At 39.9% G+C, this 24,360-nt stretch overlaps 1 protein-coding gene across 1 annotated transcript in view; it reads right to left on the bottom strand.

The window, feature by feature from the left end:
• The window catches only part of LOC139150910 (sucrase-isomaltase, intestinal-like), a 39,498-nt gene that overhangs the window by 6,561 nt on the left and 8,577 nt on the right, over positions 1 to 24,360 (bottom strand). Inside the window, exons 3-18 of the mRNA XM_070723372.1 lie at positions 23,954 to 24,122; positions 23,244 to 23,337; positions 22,454 to 22,566; positions 21,702 to 21,827; positions 20,908 to 21,039; positions 20,553 to 20,666; positions 20,162 to 20,239; positions 19,712 to 19,825; positions 19,316 to 19,403; positions 18,613 to 18,745; positions 17,755 to 17,891; positions 17,070 to 17,104; positions 15,970 to 16,086; positions 15,328 to 15,476; positions 14,880 to 14,964; positions 14,286 to 14,342 (exon numbers count right to left, since the gene is read on the bottom strand). Coding sequence (XP_070579473.1) covers positions 14,286 to 14,342; positions 14,880 to 14,964; positions 15,328 to 15,476; positions 15,970 to 16,086; positions 17,070 to 17,104; positions 17,755 to 17,891; positions 18,613 to 18,745; positions 19,316 to 19,403; positions 19,712 to 19,825; positions 20,162 to 20,239; positions 20,553 to 20,666; positions 20,908 to 21,039; positions 21,702 to 21,827; positions 22,454 to 22,566; positions 23,244 to 23,337; positions 23,954 to 24,122 — 1,741 coding nt within the window. The remainder of the gene's footprint in view (positions 1 to 14,285; positions 14,343 to 14,879; positions 14,965 to 15,327; positions 15,477 to 15,969; positions 16,087 to 17,069; positions 17,105 to 17,754; positions 17,892 to 18,612; positions 18,746 to 19,315; positions 19,404 to 19,711; positions 19,826 to 20,161; positions 20,240 to 20,552; positions 20,667 to 20,907; positions 21,040 to 21,701; positions 21,828 to 22,453; positions 22,567 to 23,243; positions 23,338 to 23,953; positions 24,123 to 24,360) is intronic.

Genomic DNA, 24,360 nt, shown 5'->3' with positions numbered 1-24,360 from the left:
CTATTTTCAGAAATTTGCTGGAGATCATAAGATATCCCATCGCAAGTCCTGCGATTACAATACCATCGTACATTGTGTTTACAACTGTTTTAATATCCATGATTGCTGACTAGTATATAAAATAAAAAATAAAAATAAAAAATATGGGAGTTAATCCATCTCATACAATGTAGAGGAGCTGGAAACCTCTCCCTCCCCCTCCCCCTCCCCTGTCGGAACTGTTCCGGATGGAGCTTCTACGTGCTCTGTTTTTTTCGCTTTCTGGGGAGGCCGAATGGGACAGGGGGTATGTCGAGCACGCCCCCAATATAGTCCTAATGCAGTCAATGAAACTCCCACAATTCCTAAAACAAGATAACATTTATTATACCAGCGTGAATTATTATCACACTGTTCTTTCATTGTAGGCGGTAAGTCTGCTACCGCATCGCTATCATTCCCCACCATTGCTTGGCGTTTCTTCTCCTTGTTTTGCCTGTTCCATTCCGCTAATTTCTTGCCCGCAGCAACTCTCCCTGGATGCTTCGGCGGCATTGTAACTTTCTCTATGTTGCGCTGTGACGGAGTCGGGAAGGTCGTCGTTTGCGGTGTGGAGGTCGTTTCCGTTTGCTGAGTCGGCGAAGTTGAATCCATTTATTTCAGGTACTATATTAAACCCGATTTTTTTAAAATTTAAATGTTTACCCGTAATTAAACCGGTGGAAACTAGAGCAAGTATGGGGCCCCACGTGTACGCTATCCGTCCTGATAATCGTTTTATTTCACTGTTTAGAATAAAATCCTTTTTAAGATCAGTGGCATAGTTATCTCGATCATCGATGGAACTACCTGACTTATTGCGCGGGCTCCTAGATCTATGAAACTTTGAGTGATATTATCACTTATAAGAGAACTGTATTTCGCTTCATAGACTTTAAATGCTTTATTCACCGTTTCATCTCCCCATTTTTCTACGTCAGCAATTGAAATCTCCTTACCAAAAAATAACTTACTTTGTCCACTTGCGATGACACAGAGTATTTTTTCACGCTTTGTTTCTATTATGGATCGAGCGTCTGAAGGTTCCGAAGACCCTTCGGAACGCGTATTTGCCGCTGCCGATGACTTTATTAAATTCTCCATTGTTTGCAGTATGTTATCTATTCTTAGTAAAAAATAAAAAATTCGTTTAAACCTGAATCCGAAATAAAGTATTAACATAGTCTGGAATGTTAGTACCCTAACAGAACCGTACCGACAGGGATTCCGACAGGGATTCCGAGAAAATTCTCCTCCATTTAAATCTATCTGTATATAGAAACACGAATAATGAGTACAGACCTATTCCCAGTTGCTTTTCAATTGAATAAGACGAGCGTACCGACAGTACAGCATGCTGATACCCCCCCTTCCAAACCGGACGGGGGAATAAAACCTATTCTCATGGACTTAGAAATATATGTAACACCGACAGATAAATTTACTTTTCATCCTCGGGATATATTTAAAGATAACGTAATCACTCATCGAACAGCTAAAGAAAGTAATGTCTGGTTGGGCAGTCCAAACATGAAATACTGGGACCAGCAATTAAATTTCGCCGTATGGTGCAGCACTACTGGTTGCGGTATATCATTCGCCCATCTCTTTGATAAGAAATTTCCGCCCCAAATACGATCATTCTGCCGTTTCCATGTATATTTTACAATACGTCGGATCCTTCACGAAATGGGCGTTGCACTTCCAGACGATACCCACACCTTCAAAGCGGGCGACAATCCATACAATCTCGTCCAATATGAACTTCTCTGTACAGAATTTGGAAATATAAGCCCAACGAAGTCCGACTTTCGTTATCGAAAAGGTCAAAATAAGGTCTGGTTATGGATATGAATATTACACTAATCGTGGGCCTGTTCGACAGCCAAAAGCGATATACAACGGTCATGACTTTTTCCTCTCCTCCGACGGAGGCGTTTTCTATACACATACCATTTTTGGAAAGAAAAAACATGTACTGTCCGACAAAGACCGGCCACACTATTATTTCTTCGAAATGATGGATCGGAGGGGACAATACAATAGTTTCATTCCTCTGAAGGGAGACTCGGGACTAACAAAGGCCGGTCTCGCCCGCCTCAATGAAAGCCTTGAAGCCTACGTATATTGCATACTTGGCGCACAAGCAAATATTCGTAGTACCATAGTGGGCGATACTGGCAGTGCAGAGCAAGTCCGAAAAGAATTCGGTGTTCTCCTCGAAGATGAAATTCGCAATACCGACAAAGTAATCAGTTATAGGCGATATCAAGACACAATAATGAATACTGGTGTCAAACTTGATATGGCAGTTTCGCCCAATTTACTTCTCTTACCGTCTGAGATGGTCATTCTTTCGGGCCCGGCAATCTCGGGTTATAATAATGAATTGCAATACGCAACAGAATCTATGGTCTTCGGAGTGAACGGTGATATAAACACGGAAGTTCGAGAAAGTGCTATACATGAGATGGAAGGAGGGGAGGGATCCTGTGAAGTGGCAGGACGAGCCCGGAGCCAGAAGTGGCAGGACGAGCCGGAGAGTCACCACCACCTCACAATGACACGACTCGGTCCCGAAGGCGCCTTCGGAACGCGGGCAGCAGCAGTGACCGGCGCAGACCCTATTCATGAATATGGTAAAATTGGTTTGTTATCTTTAGCAATATTCATTACATTAATGTACAGTATATAGATCCGATGTATGCAACTGTACCATTCAACATGATTGTAACTGGACCGACAAATTCTGGCAAAACGGAATATGTAATGGATCTCCTCACCGGTCCGTACCTAGGAAAATTCGAATATATAGTTTTCATTTGTCCGACATTCATGAACAATAAAACGTATAATAAAAGATTCATTTTCACCGATGACAATGTGTTTGTGTTTCCAGTCGGACTCGATGCTGTGGATGATACACTAGCCTTCGTACGGAACGAATGGGTCGGTACAAACACTTTAATAGTACTCGACGACTGCGCCGCGTCCAAAGATATGAAGAAGCGCAGTGACGTTTTAGTCAAACTTGGTTTCAGCGCAAGACACGACGGACTATCTGTCTGGGTTCTGACTCAACAATATACTAGTATTAGTAAACCATTTAGGGAAAACATACAGATGTTAGTACTATTTTACACACCGAGCAAGACAGACAACAAAACTATTATTAAAGAATATGGAATGGAGGTGTCAGAACGGGAGGCCACGGACCTGGTCAGACAATTGAAAAAGTAGGCCATTCAGTAAACTAGTATTTCATTTACGGCATCCGTACGACATAAAATTTTTCGTATAATATAGCAATTATGGAAGCTGAAGCCGAAGGTGACAACACCGAAGGAACTCTTAGAGAATTATATTACAACCCGAAAACTGGTTTTGGAGGTGTACAAAAATTATATGACGCAGCACGCGCCAGTGGACTCCACGTTACTAAGAAAGAGGTACAGGACTGGTTAAAAACTCAGCTAACTTATAATCTTCATAAACCGGTCCCTCGTACTCGTGGCGCGTTCCGAAGGGGCCGGCGCGTTTTCGTAACATCGATAGACGCTCAGTGGGAAGCTGATCTCGTGGAATTCCCTTCATCATTCGCAAAAGAGAATAAAAACATTCGATACATGCTAACAGTAATCGATGTACTCAGTAAATACGCATGGGCCAGGCCGATACAGTCAAAAACGGCTGATGATACGTTACAGGCGCTACAAGACGTGATTAAGAAATCCGGGAGAAGGCCCGACAAACTTCAGACAGATGAGGGGCGGGAATTTACTAATCGAAAAATGCAGGGGTGGTTGGAGGAGTCGGGAATTCATTGGTTTCACACCTACAGTGACAAAAAAGCTAGCGTCGTTGAACGTTTTAATCGGACCCTCAAGACGATGATGTGGAAATACTTTACATATAAACAGACACGTTCCTGGCTCCCCATTCTACCAGAACTTCTCGAGAATTACAATAACACCGTTCACGGAAGTATCAAAATGAAACCTGTCGATGTAACAGAGGAGAACGATTGGCAGGCATTTTATACACTATTCGGTCCTGAGTTGGCAGCCGGGGGAGTTAACCCTGAATTCAAGCCGGGAGAACGGGTCCGAATTACAAAATACAAGACCACTTTTAAGAAAGGATATTTACCAAATTGGACAGAGGAGATTTTCGTAGTTTCAAAAGTTGTGTACGCAGCTGGCTTGGGAACACCACCAGTTTACAAAATAAAAGATCTGAATGGAGAGGAAATACTCGGCACTTTCTATTCTGATGAACTTCAGAGCGCCCTTTCGGAAGGTGCCGACGAGCTGTACAGAGTAGAACGAATTTTGAAGACGAAAAAATTAGGGGAAAGAAATATTATCTGATAAAATGGCGCGGTTATCCGGAAAGTTTCAATAGTTGGGAGCCAGAGGAAAATGTTATTAGTACTACGTAAGTACTTCGTAAGTTCCTGTGCTGGTTCTTGTCAAGTACTACGTAAGTTCCTGTGCTGGTACTTGTCAAGTACTAACGTAAGTATTTACGAAAGTTATTCAATAAGTACCATGGAAAAAGTCTTAATTTCTTGAAAGAAGAAAGTGTCAGTTTACCACCTCGCTTCCACCCACCTGGCCAAGTATTTATCATGTACTGTCGTAAGTAATGTTCACTTATTGCATCTTTTTCGGCAGTATGTGGATGAGGTGGTACCTCAGTTCCTGAACATATTAAGTTTGCAAGATCTTCAAAGCGACTTCTCATGTTGCCACGGTCCGTTCTTTCGAGCGCCCCTTTTCAGCTTTATCAATAAGTTCTGGTTGAAGTATAATGTACACAACTGACATGAACCATAGACAAGTAACTCCAAAGTCCACCCTTTTCATCATATCAAGTGCTCGTAAGTCAAACGGAGCATTATAAGCACACACTGTTTCACAAGCATTAAGAAGTTTGTGTAGGTTCTTGAGTGAGACTCGACGTTGTTCTAGTTGTTCTTGACCAGGTGGATAATAAGCTTTTTCAAGTTCCTCCTCCTCGAAACCGTCTATTAAAAATCCCTGGCTGCCGCTATCGCGTGAGCTGCCCCATGCAATTCCAAAGTCAAAAGCTTGTGGAAAATCTACTGGTCCGACTGTCTCTGTATCAATCGTTGGATTAAGTATATTCTTGAGAACTTCAGGCGTAAGGGGCTGACTAATTACCAAACATGGAAGCCTGTAGTCGTGGCAAATTTCTAGAAAGTCTGTTTGAACTTGTTGTGAATCTCTTCTAGTTCTTTTAAGGCGGTTATTTCGTACGACCTGGCTCGAGTCAACACATTCCGCCTGCAATAATCCCAAGGCATATCTTTGAATATGATAATGAAACTATGCAAATGGTCAAATGCTCTAGAAACAATCTTTTTTTCTTCCGCTGCCACGCCCCGGATTCTAGAAAAAGTTAGATGTTGAATTATGGAAGAGTCACAAATAATGTAGCGTTCCGAAGGATCTTTCCCAGCCCGACATTGTAAACTAAGAGTATGTTCTATAAACTGATTCTGAAAATCGGCAATCGAAACGTGGGGCCATTATAAAAGTCGGCAATGTTGCTAGAAAAACTAGTGTCAAATTCTGGTACGTGAGACGCAGACAAATTTACTGCATCGTAACTCTTACCACTTCCAGTTGGTCCATTTATGAATATGTATGACATTTTGGGGATACTATATCATAGAAATTTTTTTTAAAAATTTTTTTTATTAAGATATATACGATAAGACAATGACAATCCTTTCTATTTCAGATGCAATAAAAATACTTGAAACCGGAGAAAACATCAAAATTGATGATGGAGGCAAATTAGTATTTGGTGAATATGTAGATCCTATTATATATGTAGACAGTGAGCTAGAAGTGGTTTTCCCCATCGGACCTAAGTACGGTTCGGGAGGAGATCCTGCTACATGCGATGGGGTGTGTGTCCGTTGGCAACCGAGTCTTCAAAAGTTTACTGATTTAATAATATTCCGTACCCTAGGTGAAAGTTTCGATGCAAGCACTGCTAAAAGTTATGCTGCAAGCCTGGCCGCTCACTCCAAGAATACTACTGGATTTTACAATCCATCTAAAGTGTATCAGAAGCGAGGGAGCGAGGACACAGGGCGTGGCGTATTTTAAATTTCGATTTAAAAGAGGGGGAGGGAGAGGGAGAAATCACGATTTCGCTACATGTATTGATATGGTTCAAGAAATTGACTGGCGTTTTAAAACAGTGAGTCCGTTACTACCAGTCCGAGAAAATCCTGCTATTGTACCTCGTAATATCAGGAAAGGTAGTAAGATAGAATTCTTAGCATTTAAACCGCGCTTAAGTAAGCGTGCTCTTTCTTTCACTGTTGAGAGATTAATATTTTGTGCTGCGCCTAATAAACCGAAATTCAAGATGTGGAAGAACTAGTCGACTTAGAAAGATTAGGTGAGATATATAAACAAATAAATGCTGACAAAAATATTATAGTGGATTTTGATGACCTATCATAGAATAATTATTTTTTCATTTTAAAAATTTTTAGGATAGTATATATCATAAAGATTATTATGGCCCGTCAATTACATACAGCATTCAAGGGAGCAGTTTTACGAAAAGAATTTCCTGAAGTCAAGCGAGTCAAGGATATCGGGGAGCTGGTGGATATTGAAGGTATGGTCAAAGAAACGGAACGAAAGATGTACTCTGTTTTTACCGAAATGGAAGTCAAATTATCGGATCCGAAAACTGGTAATACACAACCGCGTTCATTGTATGTTAAATTAAATGATACATACACAAAAGATGTAAGAGGATCGGGATCGGATGTGGGGCAACAATTAATAGATCGCTACGATCGTATGCTTGATACAATTGAAAATGTTGAGGGTTCTGGTCTCGTTCTCGAGGAGATACTTAATTTTGAAGTAATTCTAGTAGAAGTTTTACTCGGGGCTGGGGCTGGCGCAGTCCAACTTCCCAGATGGTTAAAAAATAAGCATTGTGTGAGCGATCTGGTGCTACCTTCGGGCAGCGAGAACTGTTTTCAATACGCCATCGTAGCAAGTTTAAAGTTGGCCGACCCGAGTTTCGTGAAAAGAAATGTGGTCAGGTAAGGAGAAAATGGAATACGTACGCCCCATTTATGGCTGACTACTGTGGGAAGGTATTCCCACGCCCACGCCCGCCGATCTGACTGTATTCAGGCGCTTCGAGCAGCAAAATCCAGGGGTCAAACTTCAAGTATTTCAGATCTACGAAAATGATCCCGCTCCCCCGTCTGACATAACTGTGTTATATAGTGCCCCTGGCGGAACCGTTCCGATAGGGAAGGTGAAGCCGATAGGAATCAAATAGCAAATATCTTACTGATAGTTGGCGAGACGGCGGCCGTTCTCACTTCGTACCAATTACTGCGGAAAATCGCCTTCGTAATTCTCGTACTAATCGAAAGAATGAGCGCAGACGGAAGTGTATTTGTATGGTTTGTAAAAGAGGTTTTAAGTCAACAGAAGAATTAGAAAAACATCAGGTATACTGTGGAACAGACACTGCCCAGCCAGATTTTCCTAAGGAAGTGTGTCAATTTGAAGGACATCGGAAGAAGGTTCCTTCTCCCTACGTCGTCTATGCAGATACTGAGGCAATTATTGAGAAGGGGACCAGCCGGCACATTCCAATTTGTCTTTCGTATGTTATGGTGGAACGGGGCCGGGCCGACCCACTGTTTATGGTAAAAGAACATTCACAGGTCTCTCCTGTGTTACAGACTTTCTAAAGGATATGAAAGAACGGGCCGAGTATTATTCTAAATCGTATTATTGGAAAATAATACCGATGAGGGATCCTTCTAATTACCGGCGCGACGGATGTGATCCAGTCTGTATTGCATGTGGAGAGCCGGCAGGATACCGAGTAGTGAAGGAGGAGGCGACCTTCTATTGCGAAGGATGCCGGCCGTCGAGAACCATTCCTATCTACTTTCACAACCTCAAGGGATACGATGGTTCTTTTATTTTGAAAGAATTACATGAAATCGACGCCGGAGGGGGACCAGAGCCTAAAATCATAGCTAAGACGAGCAATGGAGGAATTATGGGTCTCTCGAAAACATTTATTTTTCACGCCTCAATTGTTGTTGCCGGAGGGAAGAGGGAGATAAAGAGACGTTTCTTTTCTATAAAGTTTATGGACAGTGCTCAGCTGATGATGGGGTCATTGGCGAAGTTGGCAAAAACTGTGCCGGACCACGGATGGACGGCGGTGCCACTTCGTACCCGGACATTCAAAGGGCGAAAGGTTTCTTCCCTACGAATATTTAGACTCGGTTGACAGACTGGGAGAGGAGGAGCTCCCGGAGAGGGGGGAATTTTATAGCGAATTGACGGAAGAGGGGATTTCAGAGTCGATTACGAACATGCATTAAGAGTATGGGACGAAGTTGGATGTAAAACGATTCGTGATTATATGGAATTCTATTGTGAGACTGACGTTCTACTTCTTGCAAATATTTGAAAATTTTCGCGACACATGTTTAGAAGCGTACAAGTTAGATCCGGCCCATTACATGTCAGCGCCCGGCTTGACATGGGATGCTATGTTACTTTACACGGGCAATAAATTTGGGCTCATTCAAGATGCTGAGCAGATGACTTTCGTACAACGGGGAATTCGAGGCGGTATCAGCCAGTGTAATATTCATTACTTACAGACAAATCATCCTGCTTACGTCGCCGAAGGGGCTGGCGGGAATTACGACCCTGAGAAACCGTTAACTGAAATAAAATATCTCGATGCAAACAATCTCTACGGCTGGCAATGAGTCAGCCAATGCCTACGGGCGGACTTCATTGGATGACGATGGAAGAGTGGGAGGAATGGTCGAAGCGGGAGCAGGCTTGGGAGGGTGGGGACCTGGTTCCACCTTTCCACCAAGTTTTCTAGAAGTAGACTTAGAATATCCGCCGAATTACATGAAGAACACAGCGATTTGCCATTAGCACCGCATCACTATGAATTTCCGAGGCAGGGCGGTCGACTGATTACAAGTGTGTGATGGATAGAGAGTCCTATGTCTTACACTACAAGTTGCTGGAATTCTATCTTCGGATGGGAATGAGATTGAAAAAGATTTATCGGGTGCTTGCTTTCGATGAAGCTCCATGTCTCGCGAAATATATCGACTTTAACACTAAAATGAGGGCAAACGGGAAGACAGATTTCGAAAAGAATTTCTATAAGCTGATGAATAATGCAATGTTCGGTAAGACAATAGAAGATGTTCGAAAGTACAGAGACTTTAAATTTGTTTCGGACTGGAACGGCACGGATAGTGGACGTAAAAAGATTCAGAAGTATAATCCAAAGATGAAACATATAACTTTCATAACTTCCGAAGAGGATGGAGATTCCTGCGACAGTGCCCTACTGGAACTGAAAACGGATGAGCATAGATATGTAAAACCAGTTTCATCGGCGCCGCAGTACTCGAACTTTCTAAGCTGCTTATGTATGAGACGCATTACAATTACTTTCGGGTCAAGTTCCCTGGAATACGATTAGCCTACATGGATACTGAGTTTTGTTTACAGTGTACCAATACCCTCCCGGACCCGGACGTAACTTTCAATGATATAGTCCGAGAAGATGTTGAAAAGAATGGTGAGAAGTCTATATATGATACTAGTGGGATGAGCGGACCCAACTTTCCGAAGATTAATAAAAAAGTGATAGGTAAATTTAAAGATGAGTTGAATGGTGAACCTATTCTTGATTTTGTCGGCATACGCTCGAAAGTGTATGCTTTTCGAACTCCAACTTCGGAGACGAAAAAAAATAAAGGGGTGAAAGATGTTGGTGAAAGATGTTGTGTTTTAGAAACATTTGAACTTTGAAGATTATAAAGATCTATTTGAAACTGGGAAGAAGCCGAGCCGGCACAATTTGTACAGTTTGTACGGAAAAGGCTGGAGAAATCCGTAGTGAAAAGCGTAGTAAAATCATGATGGCGCCAAATGATATCAAACGTGTGCAGTTATACATCCAGACACGGGCGAATGGTTGGCAGAAACATGGCCGATAGGACGGACGACGGGTTTAAAATTGTAAAGACTTTAATCTACTATTTTCAATAGAGACCAGGGCATCACTGATAACATAAATGTGGGCAAATATATTATCATTGTGAGCGTCATCGCCACCCCACGCGGTATCTTTCTTCAGGATCTCAAGTTGAATTCCGTCCTTTGTGTTCATACTTTTAAACCATTTCCATGAAACTCAATATCTTTAAAGCTACGCAGATCGATAAACAGACAGAATTTATTCTTCAAATAATCGGCCTCATCTATATCAATTTCACACCAATCTTTATCTTCAGCAAAATACCGTCGCACCTCTCGCCAAAATTGTCTTGGTATCATCTTCTGAGCGTACACTTTATTTGCAATGCCTTCAATCATTACAGACACAGATTCAATGGATGGGTTAAAGAAAAGTTCACTGTTCAGTTCTGACTGATTCTGATTTTTAGTGAAGAGTATAGCGATACCTCTAATGCTACGTCGTGGTACATTTATATTTTCATTGATAACCGTGTCCGATTCTTTGAATGGGATTTTTCTAAAATAATGTATATGCTCGTAAAGGTAACTTTTTCCACCGTTGTAATAACCAGCAGTTGACCTCGCGAGATCGAGGTCAGAAATTGTCTCGTATTCCATTTGAATGTTTTTTAATTTATAATTGGTTGTAATCAGTTTATTACTGACAAGTAATTGGGGGCGGGTGCCAACGTAATTTCCCATTCAATATGACTCCCTAACGCTTTTGGATATGCAACTCCATGGCCTGTTATGAGGGGATGAGTGAGACGAATAGCATATTTTGTTTTATATGTGTCGAAAAGTAAATTATCGCCCACGACGGCGGCATCTGCATCGGCCGCGCCACTTCTCAATTTTCTTAGATTTTCGTTCTGAATTCCGTACAGTGTCATGTTCGATCTCTCCTTTTTATGTTTGAAGAGATCACGATAGCATTCAATGAGGTTATATTTACTCAAATCGGAAAGTGCCTGGCCCTCAAATGTGAGTTTCATACTCTCCACCAAATTTTTTGCAACATTTTGTACTACACGGGTAGTTCCACCTCCCATTACTTCGAGATCAAAAACCAGGTCGAAAGTATCTGGAACTAAGAGTACTCCGCTTTCTAACTTCGGACATCGTATGATAAGTGTCTGGCCTGGATCTGCCTCACTTGGATTATGAGCAATCACGTGATGAGTTCTTTCTGACTTTGTTCCATTCGGTATTCGGTTGGTGAAAGTCGGTGATAATGTTCTATCGTACCCCATTTTCGTGTAATGTATATAGTAGAAGAAAAAAAAGAAAATAAATCACATCTTACATTTCACTTCGTGTATATAATAACTTAGAAGAAAAAATCACATCTTTACATAAATATTTCCGTCTGCCTGAAATATAAATCGATTACCTGTGTCGCGAATCAATCGAAGAACCCAATATTCTTGGAGATGATGAGCCTCTTGGTCATCCTCAGTATCCTGGAATACAGCTATGAATTCTAGTCGCTTAAAGAAGTTAGTCTTTTGACATTCCTTCACGAAAGCTAATATGTTATGATACAGATTATCATCTTTGAGTCGGACACCTGGATTTGCTCGAAGGATATGTCGATTTACCCGCCGGAGTTTGCACCATTCCAATTCGACAGAGAAACCAAACAGGTCTTTATTTTTAGAAAGAAACTTTGCAATATTCTTTTCACCAAACATGTTGATTCCGTAGGGGTGTGATATATTAATACATAATTTTATTTATAATGACTAATGTTAACCAGTTAAAAATATCCATAGCTGTTCTCCAACAAATCCAACAACTGATCCTGCTGTTTTTAAAAGAAAACTGACAAGGGAGCCGATTAAACCTGGTATTGCAGCAGCACTTTTTGTGGCCAATGTTTTTAACCATTCACCAAATTGCTTTACAATTTCTTTCGCTTTTGTATATACTTTGGGCGGACCTGAACCTCCTGCGTTTGCTCCTCCTCCCCCTCCCCCTCCTCCTCTAGTCACAGCCAGGGCAATTGTTGATATTGTCATTCCAAGGGCAGTCAGTATTGCAGCGATTGTAATACCATTTCGTTTAAATAACTCTGTCAGCTTCAGCCTGAGTGACAATTCTGGATCGGAAATTACATCACGAAGAGACCTAGTCGTAGCCAGACTTTCACGTGCCCTCACTGATCTTACCATGTTCGTATTCAATTCGATTGTCAATTTTAGCTTCTCTTGTTATGAGTTCAGCTAGTAGTTTCTTGGCTTTTCTTTTCCTTGGGTGTGATCTTCAGGAATTTCCTTTAACTGTTTTTCAGCTTCTCTTTTCAATAGCCTTATTTTAACTTTTTCGTTGTTAAGGTCGCTAATACGCATATTCGCAATCCTTAATTCATCATTAATAGCTCTATATTCTGGGTTTAGATTGTTCCATTGTTCGATTTTATTTTCAAAAGCTTGTATTTTATCTGCATTACCAGAAGCATCTTGCCGTAACTCTGTCAGTTCATCTTTGTATACACCCATGTCTTCTGGCGTCATATTCTCAGCTGGTATTTTATCATTTTCCACATCTTTAGAATGCAATGCACGTCCCACAAATTCGGGCTCACTATAATTATATACTTTCCTTACAAATTCAGATCCTCCTTCTACTCCTTTTACTGTCTTGAGCGTTCTAAATCCACGTCCTATATCTTTTGATAGCCTGAGTTCTTTATAATACAGCTTTCCATCCCTAATCTTTGCATTCAAAAATAATTCGTTTCGTGCTGCTTCATCAGTAATATTATTCTCATCTAAGAATTCTTTAGCCATTTGTATTCTAAGTTCTACTTTATATCTAGTCGTAGGATCTACCTGCGGGCTCCGCGCGCTTGAGACGGCCTGGGAAGAATCGGCTTCTGCAAAGGTATCATCATCATAGAAAAGTTGTTTCAGCAGTAGCGTCATCATCATCATTTACATTTGCATCAACGATATCCTGGAGTGGTATATTTCTTCTCCTCCTTCTGCCATATTGTATTTCTATATTACTACAATTATTTTTTATCATCCCTTACATATACAGTAAAAATGCACATCTCAGTTGTTGAAAGCGTTGAACAATTGGCTGATTACATAGAAAGAACAAGTGCTGCATATCGACGAAGTTATAAATTAATGGGTCGAATTGATATGGCTCGAATTGATATGGCTCTTAATATTACTAAGGAATTCTTGTAAGCTCTGCTGTAATAGCAGCAATTCCAACAGTTCCGGTACTGTTAGCCTTAACTCCTATACCAGGTGTTGTTATTGATGTGATACAAGGGAAAACGGGTGTAGCAAAGAGACGAGAGAAATATAAACATTATTATGTGCAATATAAACAGCTGCTTACACAAATACAAGAAAAAGGTGCAACCCTTCGGAACGAGGAGGCTCCGGGGTCAGAACTTATTCAGGACATATTTCATCAGGCGCTAGAAATTCAAAAACAAGAAGGATTTAGTCCGCCGCTGGAGCGATATCTACGATATTATGGATTGAATGGATATGAAAGTTAGTTCGCACCGATAGGAACTTCGTGTTCAACATCAGCTAGACTCCGCGACCGGCCGGACTGACAACGGGTGTAAAAGTCCCTTTATATAGGCTAGTTTGATGGTGATGACTCACACGGAATTTCCCACCTTCCCACCTTCGGAACGTGTATAAACATGCTCAGCAGGCCCGCTTAGTTCAGGACAATGCACTGCTGCGCATGCGTGAGTTCGTATATAGGTCAGGGTCATACTTTAGTTACATGGATGGTTAATTTTTCCTTCGCTTCATGTAGATAAATGAATAAAATGGGGTGTAAAATTCTTACTTCATCCCAGTTGTCCACGCTTTCTTTACTACTAATGGCTACCAGGAGCCTCTCGGGATCGTATCGCCTAAAAAATCAAAATATCTATCTATGTCACGGTACGCATTCTTTGTCTTTGTCCGATTTGAACGATTAAGTCGTACACATTGGAAACGCAATCATAATTTCCTCCTGACCATAAATGACAAGTTTAAAGGCGTACATTTTTGCACAAACCCATGTATTCTTCCCCGTTGCAACATTTTTAACCGATGACTTCAAAGTGAGTGCAAAACATTAGAATACACCGAATAAATGAATGAATGTTAAATATGCTTTAATACTAATAATATCTATACTTACTGTATAGTAATCAAACCATCTTGTGTCTGGTACGTAAACATCCACTTCGACCGCACCCTAGAAAATAATCAGCACAAACGATACAAATGTCATCACATTTAACCAAAGGGCGTCATGGAATTGTCTTATGTAGGCCTAATGGGATTTGAACGTATGATGATAAAATGTCGTCTACTTTACAGAATATGGTAATTATAGATTGCCTACAGCAATGTTTAATTACAGGTATTATGCGCCACGAGGGTGAAAAACTTAAAAACGTTTACCCAAACTTTGCACAATGAAACTTTCAACAACTCCCTTCCAAAATCAGAATAAAAATCAGGATCACCATACAAAGGTCGAACTGGAGGAACAAATTGTTTAACATTTAGCGATATTTAAAACTCAGTATGCAACCATCACAGCATTCTCGAAAAACTTTGAAAACTTTAAAAAACTTTGACTGTAAAAGTTTCCTCATCCAAAGAGTTTTAAAATGAGCCCTTACAAGTCGTAGATCAGAAAAGAATTGCAAAAATTTGAGAGTCCGAATATCTGTCCCCGAGGCGAACTGTAACCTTTTCGTCAAGAAAGTTGCACTGAAGTACTTACTTCGTCAAGCACTGGTGATATCATAAGTGCCGGACCCCACAAGAACTGTCTGTCGATGCTCCAAGTTACGGCGTCGTTTGTAAACCTGACATCGTTAGTGTAAAAGAAATATTTCTGTTTACCTCATGAACTTATAATAGAAACATGCTGTAATTTTAGTGCTTGCATCCTAGTACCTCCTGCCTATGTGTTTACTGCAGCGATTTGTTGTTCAGAAGTTATGAATAAATGCTGTAAAAATAAAACGAAACAAAACCAAAGCTACAGAAGCAAGCGCCATTAATTTCAGTCAGTCTGTTGGTATTCTGTCAGTTTGGCTGGCTGTGACATCTGCCCAGAAGTGTCAATGTCTGTCCCTCGGTCCGTCTGTCAATCCATCTGTCTGCGTGTCTGTACATCATACCTGGATGCAACTTGCCATACTCACCAGTCTCTATGCATTACTTACTCATGCATCAGCGGTCTAACCACCGTTGAGCCAGTTGTATGTGAGTAAAAGAATAGCGTGTAGAGATAGGGTAGCAGTGTGTATCGTACGTGCAGAATTTCCCTCGCTTCAGCTGCAAACTCTGGTCCAAAGGACGCTGGGTCCTGTGGCTGCAGAACAACATTTAGAATACAATTTAGAAAAAACACACGATTTCTTTTGCCCTACACTGTTCGATGCACGTTGGTCGTCATGCATGTCCAGCCTCATCATCAGAAAGTAAAACGGTAAGGCCTACACAGAACCTGATTTGGGAAATATCTTGTCAAAAGATCGGGGGATGCATCTTGGAACTTCAATGGCCCTATGACAGACTTTGAAAGGTTACATTGGAAAAGGTGCTGACCGTAAACCAGAGTTTAAGACCAAGACCCTACGTAGTCAAAGAAAATATACACTGTGCGTGCACTATAGAGCAACCATATCTGCAACATTTCTGTTCATATGCGACTGATATATATTTCCCCATTTGAAAGACTACATGTAATGTCATGCAATAGGTTAAATTGGACACACCCTGTGACAGGGTCTGTCCAGGGCCTGTGAAAGACATAGTAATGTGCCATAGTCCGCTTGTAAATTTGATCATATCCGTGTTCTTACCATGAAGTCAATGCCATTGTGGTTTCGGCAATATGGATAGAATGCTCCTAGCTGGGTCCAACGTCGACAGAGATCTTCAGTGGTGTCTTCAAAGAATCCACATATATCGGCTCCGATCTACAAAGTAACAAAATGCAATTCCTTTTTCATGTAGGTCTTTACTTCCTTATGTGAAAGTAGGCACAGCATGTTAGATATTGGACATGGCCTTTGTCATTTACGCCAATTTCCTACAAAATATCACCGTATCACAAAGTATGGCACATCATAGGTACCGTCCAAATCAGCATAATTATCTCACAAAAGAAGACCTAAATTTAAAAGTAGGCTGACCAAACCACGTCTGAAGATCTGTCCGTGACTTTGCTTGCGTTCATATCTGTTCATCAAAGTTCTTTTGTTGTATCTGTCGATACACTGCTTGCTGAAACATGTCAACTGTCGTCTCTACAGATCCTGTGCGAATTCTAGTACCGAAAGCTCATAAAGTACACGGTACAATTTTATGGAAGTTGGTAAGAAGAGTCTTCAGGAAAAAGCAGTTATTTTTTTTGTTTGCATAATTAACTTCTCATGATAAAATACTTCGGAAAACGAGATGGTTTGCAGAGAGATTGTGGGAGAAAGTTCGATCATTCAATGATGATTCCCCTTGCCCGCAAACAGTCAGTGATTAAGAAGGACACAATGTTTAAACATTAACACGATTGACAAGATTTAAGAAACAATGGATGATTTACTAGTATGGATATAGAGTCAGAAATTTATGTCATATACCGTCTAATGAAACATTGCAAATAAATATCGGTATATCTGAGGTGTTAAAGAGAGGGGTTAACACTTTCGTTTAAAACATTCGTTTAGATTGTGACAGAAAGAACAAGAGACCTTGCTTTCGATATTTCCACTGTGAGATTTTAAAGAAAACAAGTTTATTCGGTACTCGATTATCCACAGAGTACGTTTCTTATTTGTAACACAGTGTTTGGGCCATTTTTTCTGACTAACTTTTAACGTCTTTCTAGTCATTTACCCTTTTACTTCTTGTACAGCAGCTTATTCTGTCAAAAGAAAAGTGATAAGGATGTGGATAAACTTACATATGGGATTCCAAACAAGTTGAACTCCATCATACCTGTAAATGCATTGTATTTAAAACATTGATCAACCATTTCAGGACAATAATTACAGTTCTTTATGGTACCTTTCTACTACAACATTTCTTTTCATGAAAGCATTTATTTTCCAAGTCTGGACTTCATGACAATGGAACTTTGGTATTATATGCAAGCTACCACTAGTTTATTCTGTTCACTCTGCCATCAATGGATATTTCAACAATTTAGAGCGGCGATCCTTCTGTGTCATTCTTATGATAAAATACTAAAAGTGTTTATTTAAAAAAATAATGTCGTATCGAAAAACTCCTCTTGGAATGTAGTACTAGTTTGACGCACGGCGGACGAGCTTTCAAATTATCAAATTCTTTGTGACGTCACCTTTCAGCTAGTTTTATCATGCAACTATAATACTATTTAATATCTAGCTCCATGCAATCACAGGGTCCATCAGAATATTCCCAGAAAAAAATACTGATTTCATTCTCAGGGCAATTGTAAGGTTAAGGAAATTAAGCTTATAACAGTTCAAACTGTTTTCTAGCTTTAGATTCTTCATCGAATGAATTGATCACCTTCAGAGTTGTAACCGTGATCATATTTTACCGAGAAGAAGTCAACGTAAATGTTTTGTAAACAATTATGAGAAATAAATAAAGTTTCTCACCGATTATTGACATGTGCATGTGGGGCCAAATGCTGGTATTATCGCCAAGCCAATGACCGCTATACTTGCCCGAGCTCGGAAAGGTGGATCTTGAGACTACGAGCGATCGTTTACCAGGCGTTGAAAGTCGTGCTGCCCTGGAAATGACACACAAATAAGGTTATTTTGTGTGACGTCGCAAGTGAATGAGAATACCTCAAGAATACCTCACGGACTTCCATAGTTATGAAAAGTTTATAGTAAATCGTTATATTAACGTAAATTAGTTCGATTCGGTGCCTAGGAGGGCAATGCCTACCGTGATGATGAGATCGTTGTCCTCAATGACCGGTTCAGTAGAATATTTTAGAAGAATCTAGGAGGTCTTGTCTGCTAGAAGCAGTTTTTGTTAGCATTGTAAGCAATATATCAATTGAAAAAACTTAAGAGAGCTGCATGTTGGTGTAAAATCTTTGTAGACTTGGTGCTTGATTGTTTTAGTGAATAAGTAAATATTGAAGAATTTCTGGAAACACAGCGTTTTGACTTTTAATAAAGCACTGCAACGGTAGTTAGCAAGAATGGGAAACTTTGACCTTGGTTAAACTTCACTCACACCATAAGTCAGAGGCGATGATTGGGTGTCCAGTGTCTGCCTTGAATCCGATTTCAACTGGTTCCATTTAGAGACTGCTAAATTACATTAGTTGCTGTGCTGCCGTGCTTTTTAAAATGTTTTGTAACTGATTGAAAATCGTTGAAAGAATATACTTCTCCATTAAAGAATTATGTAAGGATATTGTCACCCAGATAATCCTACATGTTCTTAAGGTTGGCCCTGGTTCTATGCTTTATGTTTTTCAAAGAAAGGTTTCTCACCTGAGAGATGGTTCGGTTTGGGTCAATCCAAAAAGACTGTGCATGTTGTATTGAGTAGTCGTTGTCGTCGGTGTATTGTACGTCACAGCCGCCATACAAACCGTTTTATCGGCCAGAACGTCTCCATATATCCCTGCAGACAACGTTACATATGAGGTTATTTCATAAATCGGTTGCTTTCCAATAGTTAAAACACTCAATTAAATAAAGTATATTTGATATTAAAGCATACAAGTGTATTGATGGCATATACATATATATTATATATATATATATATATATATATATATATATATATATATATATATATATATATATATATATATATATATTTAACGTTTTGTGCCAGAATTTCATTGCTCTGTTATCATGAAATAGAAATAAACCATAGCAAGCAACGTGTATACCACTCGGATTTCACTAGTTCATTTCATACCCGCACTGTCGTTCTGTGGATACGTCTTGAACTGGTCAAAATCTTTCGGTATACCTTTCGCTAGAGGTGGTTAGTAGTTTCTTTTAATCATTGTTTATGAAATGCAGTGTTAGCGAGATGTTTCACAAATCGTTGACGAGCCGTTGGGTGGATTCTTCTTCATTTATTTTCAAGGTCATAATATTTCCGGAGCTCCTTAGAGTTCCGATTGCGATGCATTCAAAGTCCATGAAGCCTTACGTCAACATCTCTTCTCGATCTACTCACTCGGTTTGTATGGTGGACTTTCCAAGATATTATTGTAGTCACATCCTTTAGTCGACCCCTTGACAAAATTTGCTGGCTCGTTCATGTCCTCCAAAACAAAAAAAATAAAGATTCATAAGCAAAGCTCTTCAATATGTGCAACGCTGATTGGATTTTGAAATTTTCAAAATAACTTATTAAACCGCGAATGACGGACAATTGTAGGGACGAGTAGTTATCGTTTTGGTGTGTAATCGCGTGTGTGACCGATGCATATTCTGCGCACAAATACACTACAAGCGCGCGCGCCGTACAGACTCTGACGATAGAATCAGCACCCGGCAACCCGGGGGATATAGCACCTGCATGCAAAAATGTTAATTAGAAAACAAAAACTACTTAGTAAAATATACTGACAATCCAGAGTCCATCGAAAGCAAGTGTGTCGTGAAAATCCACAGTATGGTCAATCCACCAATCGGCACAGCCAGGTTTGATCCAGTCGGGAAAGACGGCGTGGGCACGGTAATTCTGTCAACATTAACAAGCGCAAAGTGTATGACATTATACAATATATTATTGAGCAGACTGTAAAGTTTAACCAACATGATTAACAATGGTTTTAGAATGAAAAAGTAAAGAGAAAAATGCACTCATGATTCATGATAAAGATTATTTGGACGTTGCAAATACCGAGGAATGGTTTCCAAGGGTCGTTATAGTTGATTACAGGGACTACCTTATAAGTTATCGGACACTTCGTGTACTTCGGCTGAGATATTCCAAATTTAGTACAAGCCGCATTTTAGGAAGCTGACACGACCAAATCGCAATCAGGGTAGTCTCGACACTATGTTTGATACTTACTTCAACTTCACAGTCCCAGTCTCCCTGACAGTCTATTTCTTGCATTATTTCGTCGATATTCGGAGGATCCGGCCACACCTGTGTTGTCCACAACATCACTCATTACTTAAGCGAATTCGAAAGGATACTGCTTAATACAGATTCAGTAAGGGCATTGAGGTGGCATGGAATACAGAGATACATGTGCAAGAAAACTACTTTATGCTAGTAAGATGAATGGTGCCGCTGAGGGCTACAACCATTCATATTGCAAACACCTCAATCATGGAAATCAATCACATATCATATTTAATTCCAGACAATTCATGTATTTTGAACACATGTATCACAATAAATGCCAAAATTTTACCCAGTTCATGATTGTAGATGTTCTACATCGCTTGTTCCTTACCTTTCCAAGGAGCTCCGTTTCACCGTCTTCTTCTGTAATGAAAATACTGCTGGCCGTTCCATTTTCATAAGGTGCGTATGTACCAACGGTCTCATTCACACTGATAGCAGGGTCCTAAAAAACCAAAAGAAATAGATATTGTACCTGGTCAAAGATTTCAGCACCAGATTTATTTTGAGTAAAATAATGTCAATCAGTTATGCTATCGGTATATCCTATGCAAATCACCTCATAATATCAATCAGTTATTCTATAGGTGTGTTCTATGCAAATAGCCACATCCTTCCATATAATATGAAGGTCATTTTTGCTAAACATTATACGGAGCCCCCTTCTCATTCTAACTGTTACTCACCAGTATGGTTATGTAGTGCGTACCCTCTGCTTTCAATTGATGTACGTACTCAGGTAGGCCGGCGTAAGTGTCGGGGTCATAGGTGAAGTCCAGTTGACGTAGCATGTAGTCTATGTCACCATATTGAACGTCCTGTACACGAATGAAACTCGGTAATTCGCAAGAAATTAAGAAAACTATCACCTTTTTTCATAGAGATTTCACAAGGTTCCACCCGTATTGTTTTGTCCCCGTCTACTTTGAACATTAACACTTGAGGTACTATAAAGTACATTTGAGGTATAAAGTTCATGGCAAAACTCATAAATCTCACCAAAAATATGATAGATGATTTCTGTTTGGTAGGGATTCAGGCCGATTGTACTTCACCAGAAATTTTCCCTGAATTTGTTCTTTATCGTCTGTGTAACTGAATTATACCAGTACATTGATGGCGCAAGCATAGCGATCTGATTTGTCGAGACGTGAAAATAGCCATGCTAAATTTGCCATATAGCACAGTTGGAAGACGGATGAGCTCTCAGATGGGGAAAAAACCTGTGATATTTCACGTCAGGATGATAGTATACTGTTATGATATATTAGCAATAACCCACCGCAGCAACGGGTATACCATTGTCTTTACCAGTTCAATCACTATATTCACTCGCTCACGCTCATGCATTTATGTTGTAAACTGGTCAAAATGTCAAGGTATACCGTCGCTGGTGTGGTTTCTTGCTTAAATATCCCCGGTTTGTCACGTGACATTACGGCATGACCAAGTCATCTGATTTAAAGTATTGCGCACTCACATGAGGGATGTCATACTCTCGCATACCGGCGACGACTTCTTTGACTCGGTCAAGGCTATTGTATCCGTACCTACAGAGTTGAAACCCAAGTGACCAGTACGGAGGCATGTAAGGACGACCAATTGCCTACAGAACAAAAGATTGTGACATTACTGAAACAAAAACCTGTTCATCGACGTGTTTTTATCGAATATTTAACGTGGAAATATTTCAAAATATTTATATCACTCACGAAAAACTGGACAAGGACGGTATGTTTTGAAGATGGTCGTAAAATCAATAACTGTAGCATGTCACACTTTAAAATGCAGTTATTGTTCCTCAAGCAAATTGTCATAAAATTGTGTTGGTTTTTCGTAGCCCAACGTATCCCTTTGGTCGACATGCCATCGTTTAAACAAGCTGATTTAATTCTTCGTGGAAAAGAAATCTCTGCGATATAGGGATATGGTTCAAAATCACATATTATTTCAGCACTTTAATGCGGTATTAAGCTCTCTGCCATTCAGCAAGCGTTTTCATCACGGGTAAAGGTAAGCACTTGTGCTTACATTTAGTCGCGCATACACGAACTCGGAAGATGTGCCCGCCAAAACGCTAAATCCCACTCACTCACCAGATTTCTAAAGGATAATGATGACATTGAAAAGAGAGTTAATTTTTGTCTAATCTCAAGAGATTATGAAACGAGAATACATGTGCTATAATTTGAGTGTATTCGGAAATTCTGCAATATTCATTGATATACTCACTGCTGTGTACTGACCGACAACATCTTCAGGAGTTGGTCCCAAGAACATCCAAAAGTCAAGAATACCGCCAATAGTACGGTACGTTAGAGCGGGTAAAGGCTGCAGAGTGATGTCTATGGCAAAAAAAAAAAATCGTTCTTACACTGTTTGTCTACATCAAACAAGACATCGATATTATTTGTGGAGCCTGAACTGTGAATTCACCTCCGTGGTGGTTACGAAGGAGAAACAAAATTAGGGACCAGCTACTGTAGACAGAACATTTAAAGCATTCTTACAAAAAACTGTGGAGCTAGAGTCAGCTTGATACAGAAACAACTCAGATGTCAGATAATGGCGCCATTGATTACATGAACTTATTAACCCAGTCTCCTGTTTGTGCAAACGCACAATGATATAATGTGACATCTTGATAGAAATTTATCAATTTTCATTCAGCAATTATCGCTACCTTTAATACCTTTTGTCCTGTGCTAGGGAATACCCTACATGATATAAAAAGTCAACTTCTCACAACAGCAAGAGTTTGAAATAATGATCTCATAAATATAATTAACACATATATGATATTTGTCATGGCCACAAGTTCTGTATGTTCGTGAAACTAGCTAAATCCATTCATCTTTTAATCTTTTAGACATTTTTGACATTAAATTCCTGTATAACCTAAAACTTTACTTTTGCTCTTTAATAGTATGTGTTCTACGTGTAGAAATCCGACATATTGCAAATATGGTTGACTGCCTGAGGTGGCCGAACCGCAGACAAGCTTCTCCTCTGAGGAACTTACCCATCGCATTACTGTTCATAAGCAATACGCCATGAGAATTAGTATCTTCCTCCAGACATGTATAGAACGGTTGTACTCCATACAAATTACCTCTCTGTGCGAAAAGAAGGCATAGGTGATAAAGAAATTTTGGGTTAGTCTACGATTTAGAGTTAAGCTTCTAAAAATGATTTGTAGCTTGAGTTAAGTCGACTAACAATTAGTTACTGAAGCAGATTACTTTTCCCGACATTTCTCAGAATAACATTTTCCCTGGTGGTTCAAAGTCATATGCAATAAAACAATGTCAAACATTTTAACACTAACCTGTGAACAATGTACAAATATTTTGAAAATAAATTATCACTTTTTTCTGACAAGATGTAATATTACTCAATTTTCTGCTAGGTGGTTATCTAGAATACATACTACGCATGCACTTAAGGCGGCGTAGCACATAGCACAGCGTACTATTGCTCAAAATCGCTGTCTTACAAAGTATCATTCGATTTCCTTAATTTGTTACCCCAAGATTAAAATATCAGTAGGATTCACCTGTTAGCATGACAAGCAGTCGTAAGTTGGGTGAGAAAGGAGTGTAAATTTATGCAAATATGAGTGCGCCCTCACTTATCACAAGTAAATACGCTTTATGCTACATTCTCCCCTATATACGCATATTGTTGACAGAGTAACTATCTTGTGCTACTGACTTAGATACAAAGACTCACCGACGGTGGTTGGTCTCTTGAAAACATTCCCCATGACTGCCAGTTTAAGTCATGACGAAACTGTGGATGTTCGTGTTCACCGAAACCGTAAATGTTGCTTGAAGGCAGCCGAGTCGATATCGACAAGAACTGATCTGACATGGTGAAGCCACCGATTGCCGTATCCCACCTGATATGAAAGTACATCAAAGTTTAAAAAGTGAGAAGAAATCTAATGTTTTGCATTTCACATAATTTTCACTGACAAATACAGAAGTCCAATGCGATCCACATCCTCACACTGCTTTTGACGACAATGAAACAATCATGTTTAATCCTGCAGATTTTAATGTGCATATTGGAAAACATACATTCTCTGAACTCATTAGACAACTTAACATTTCACTCCATTAGGGCAGAGCGCGCCT

This window comes from Ptychodera flava, chromosome 15 (assembly GCF_041260155.1).
Source record: "Ptychodera flava strain L36383 chromosome 15, AS_Pfla_20210202, whole genome shotgun sequence".
Taxonomy (NCBI): Eukaryota; Metazoa; Hemichordata; class Enteropneusta; family Ptychoderidae; genus Ptychodera; species Ptychodera flava.
This window is presented reverse-complemented; position numbering and strand designations above follow the sequence as displayed.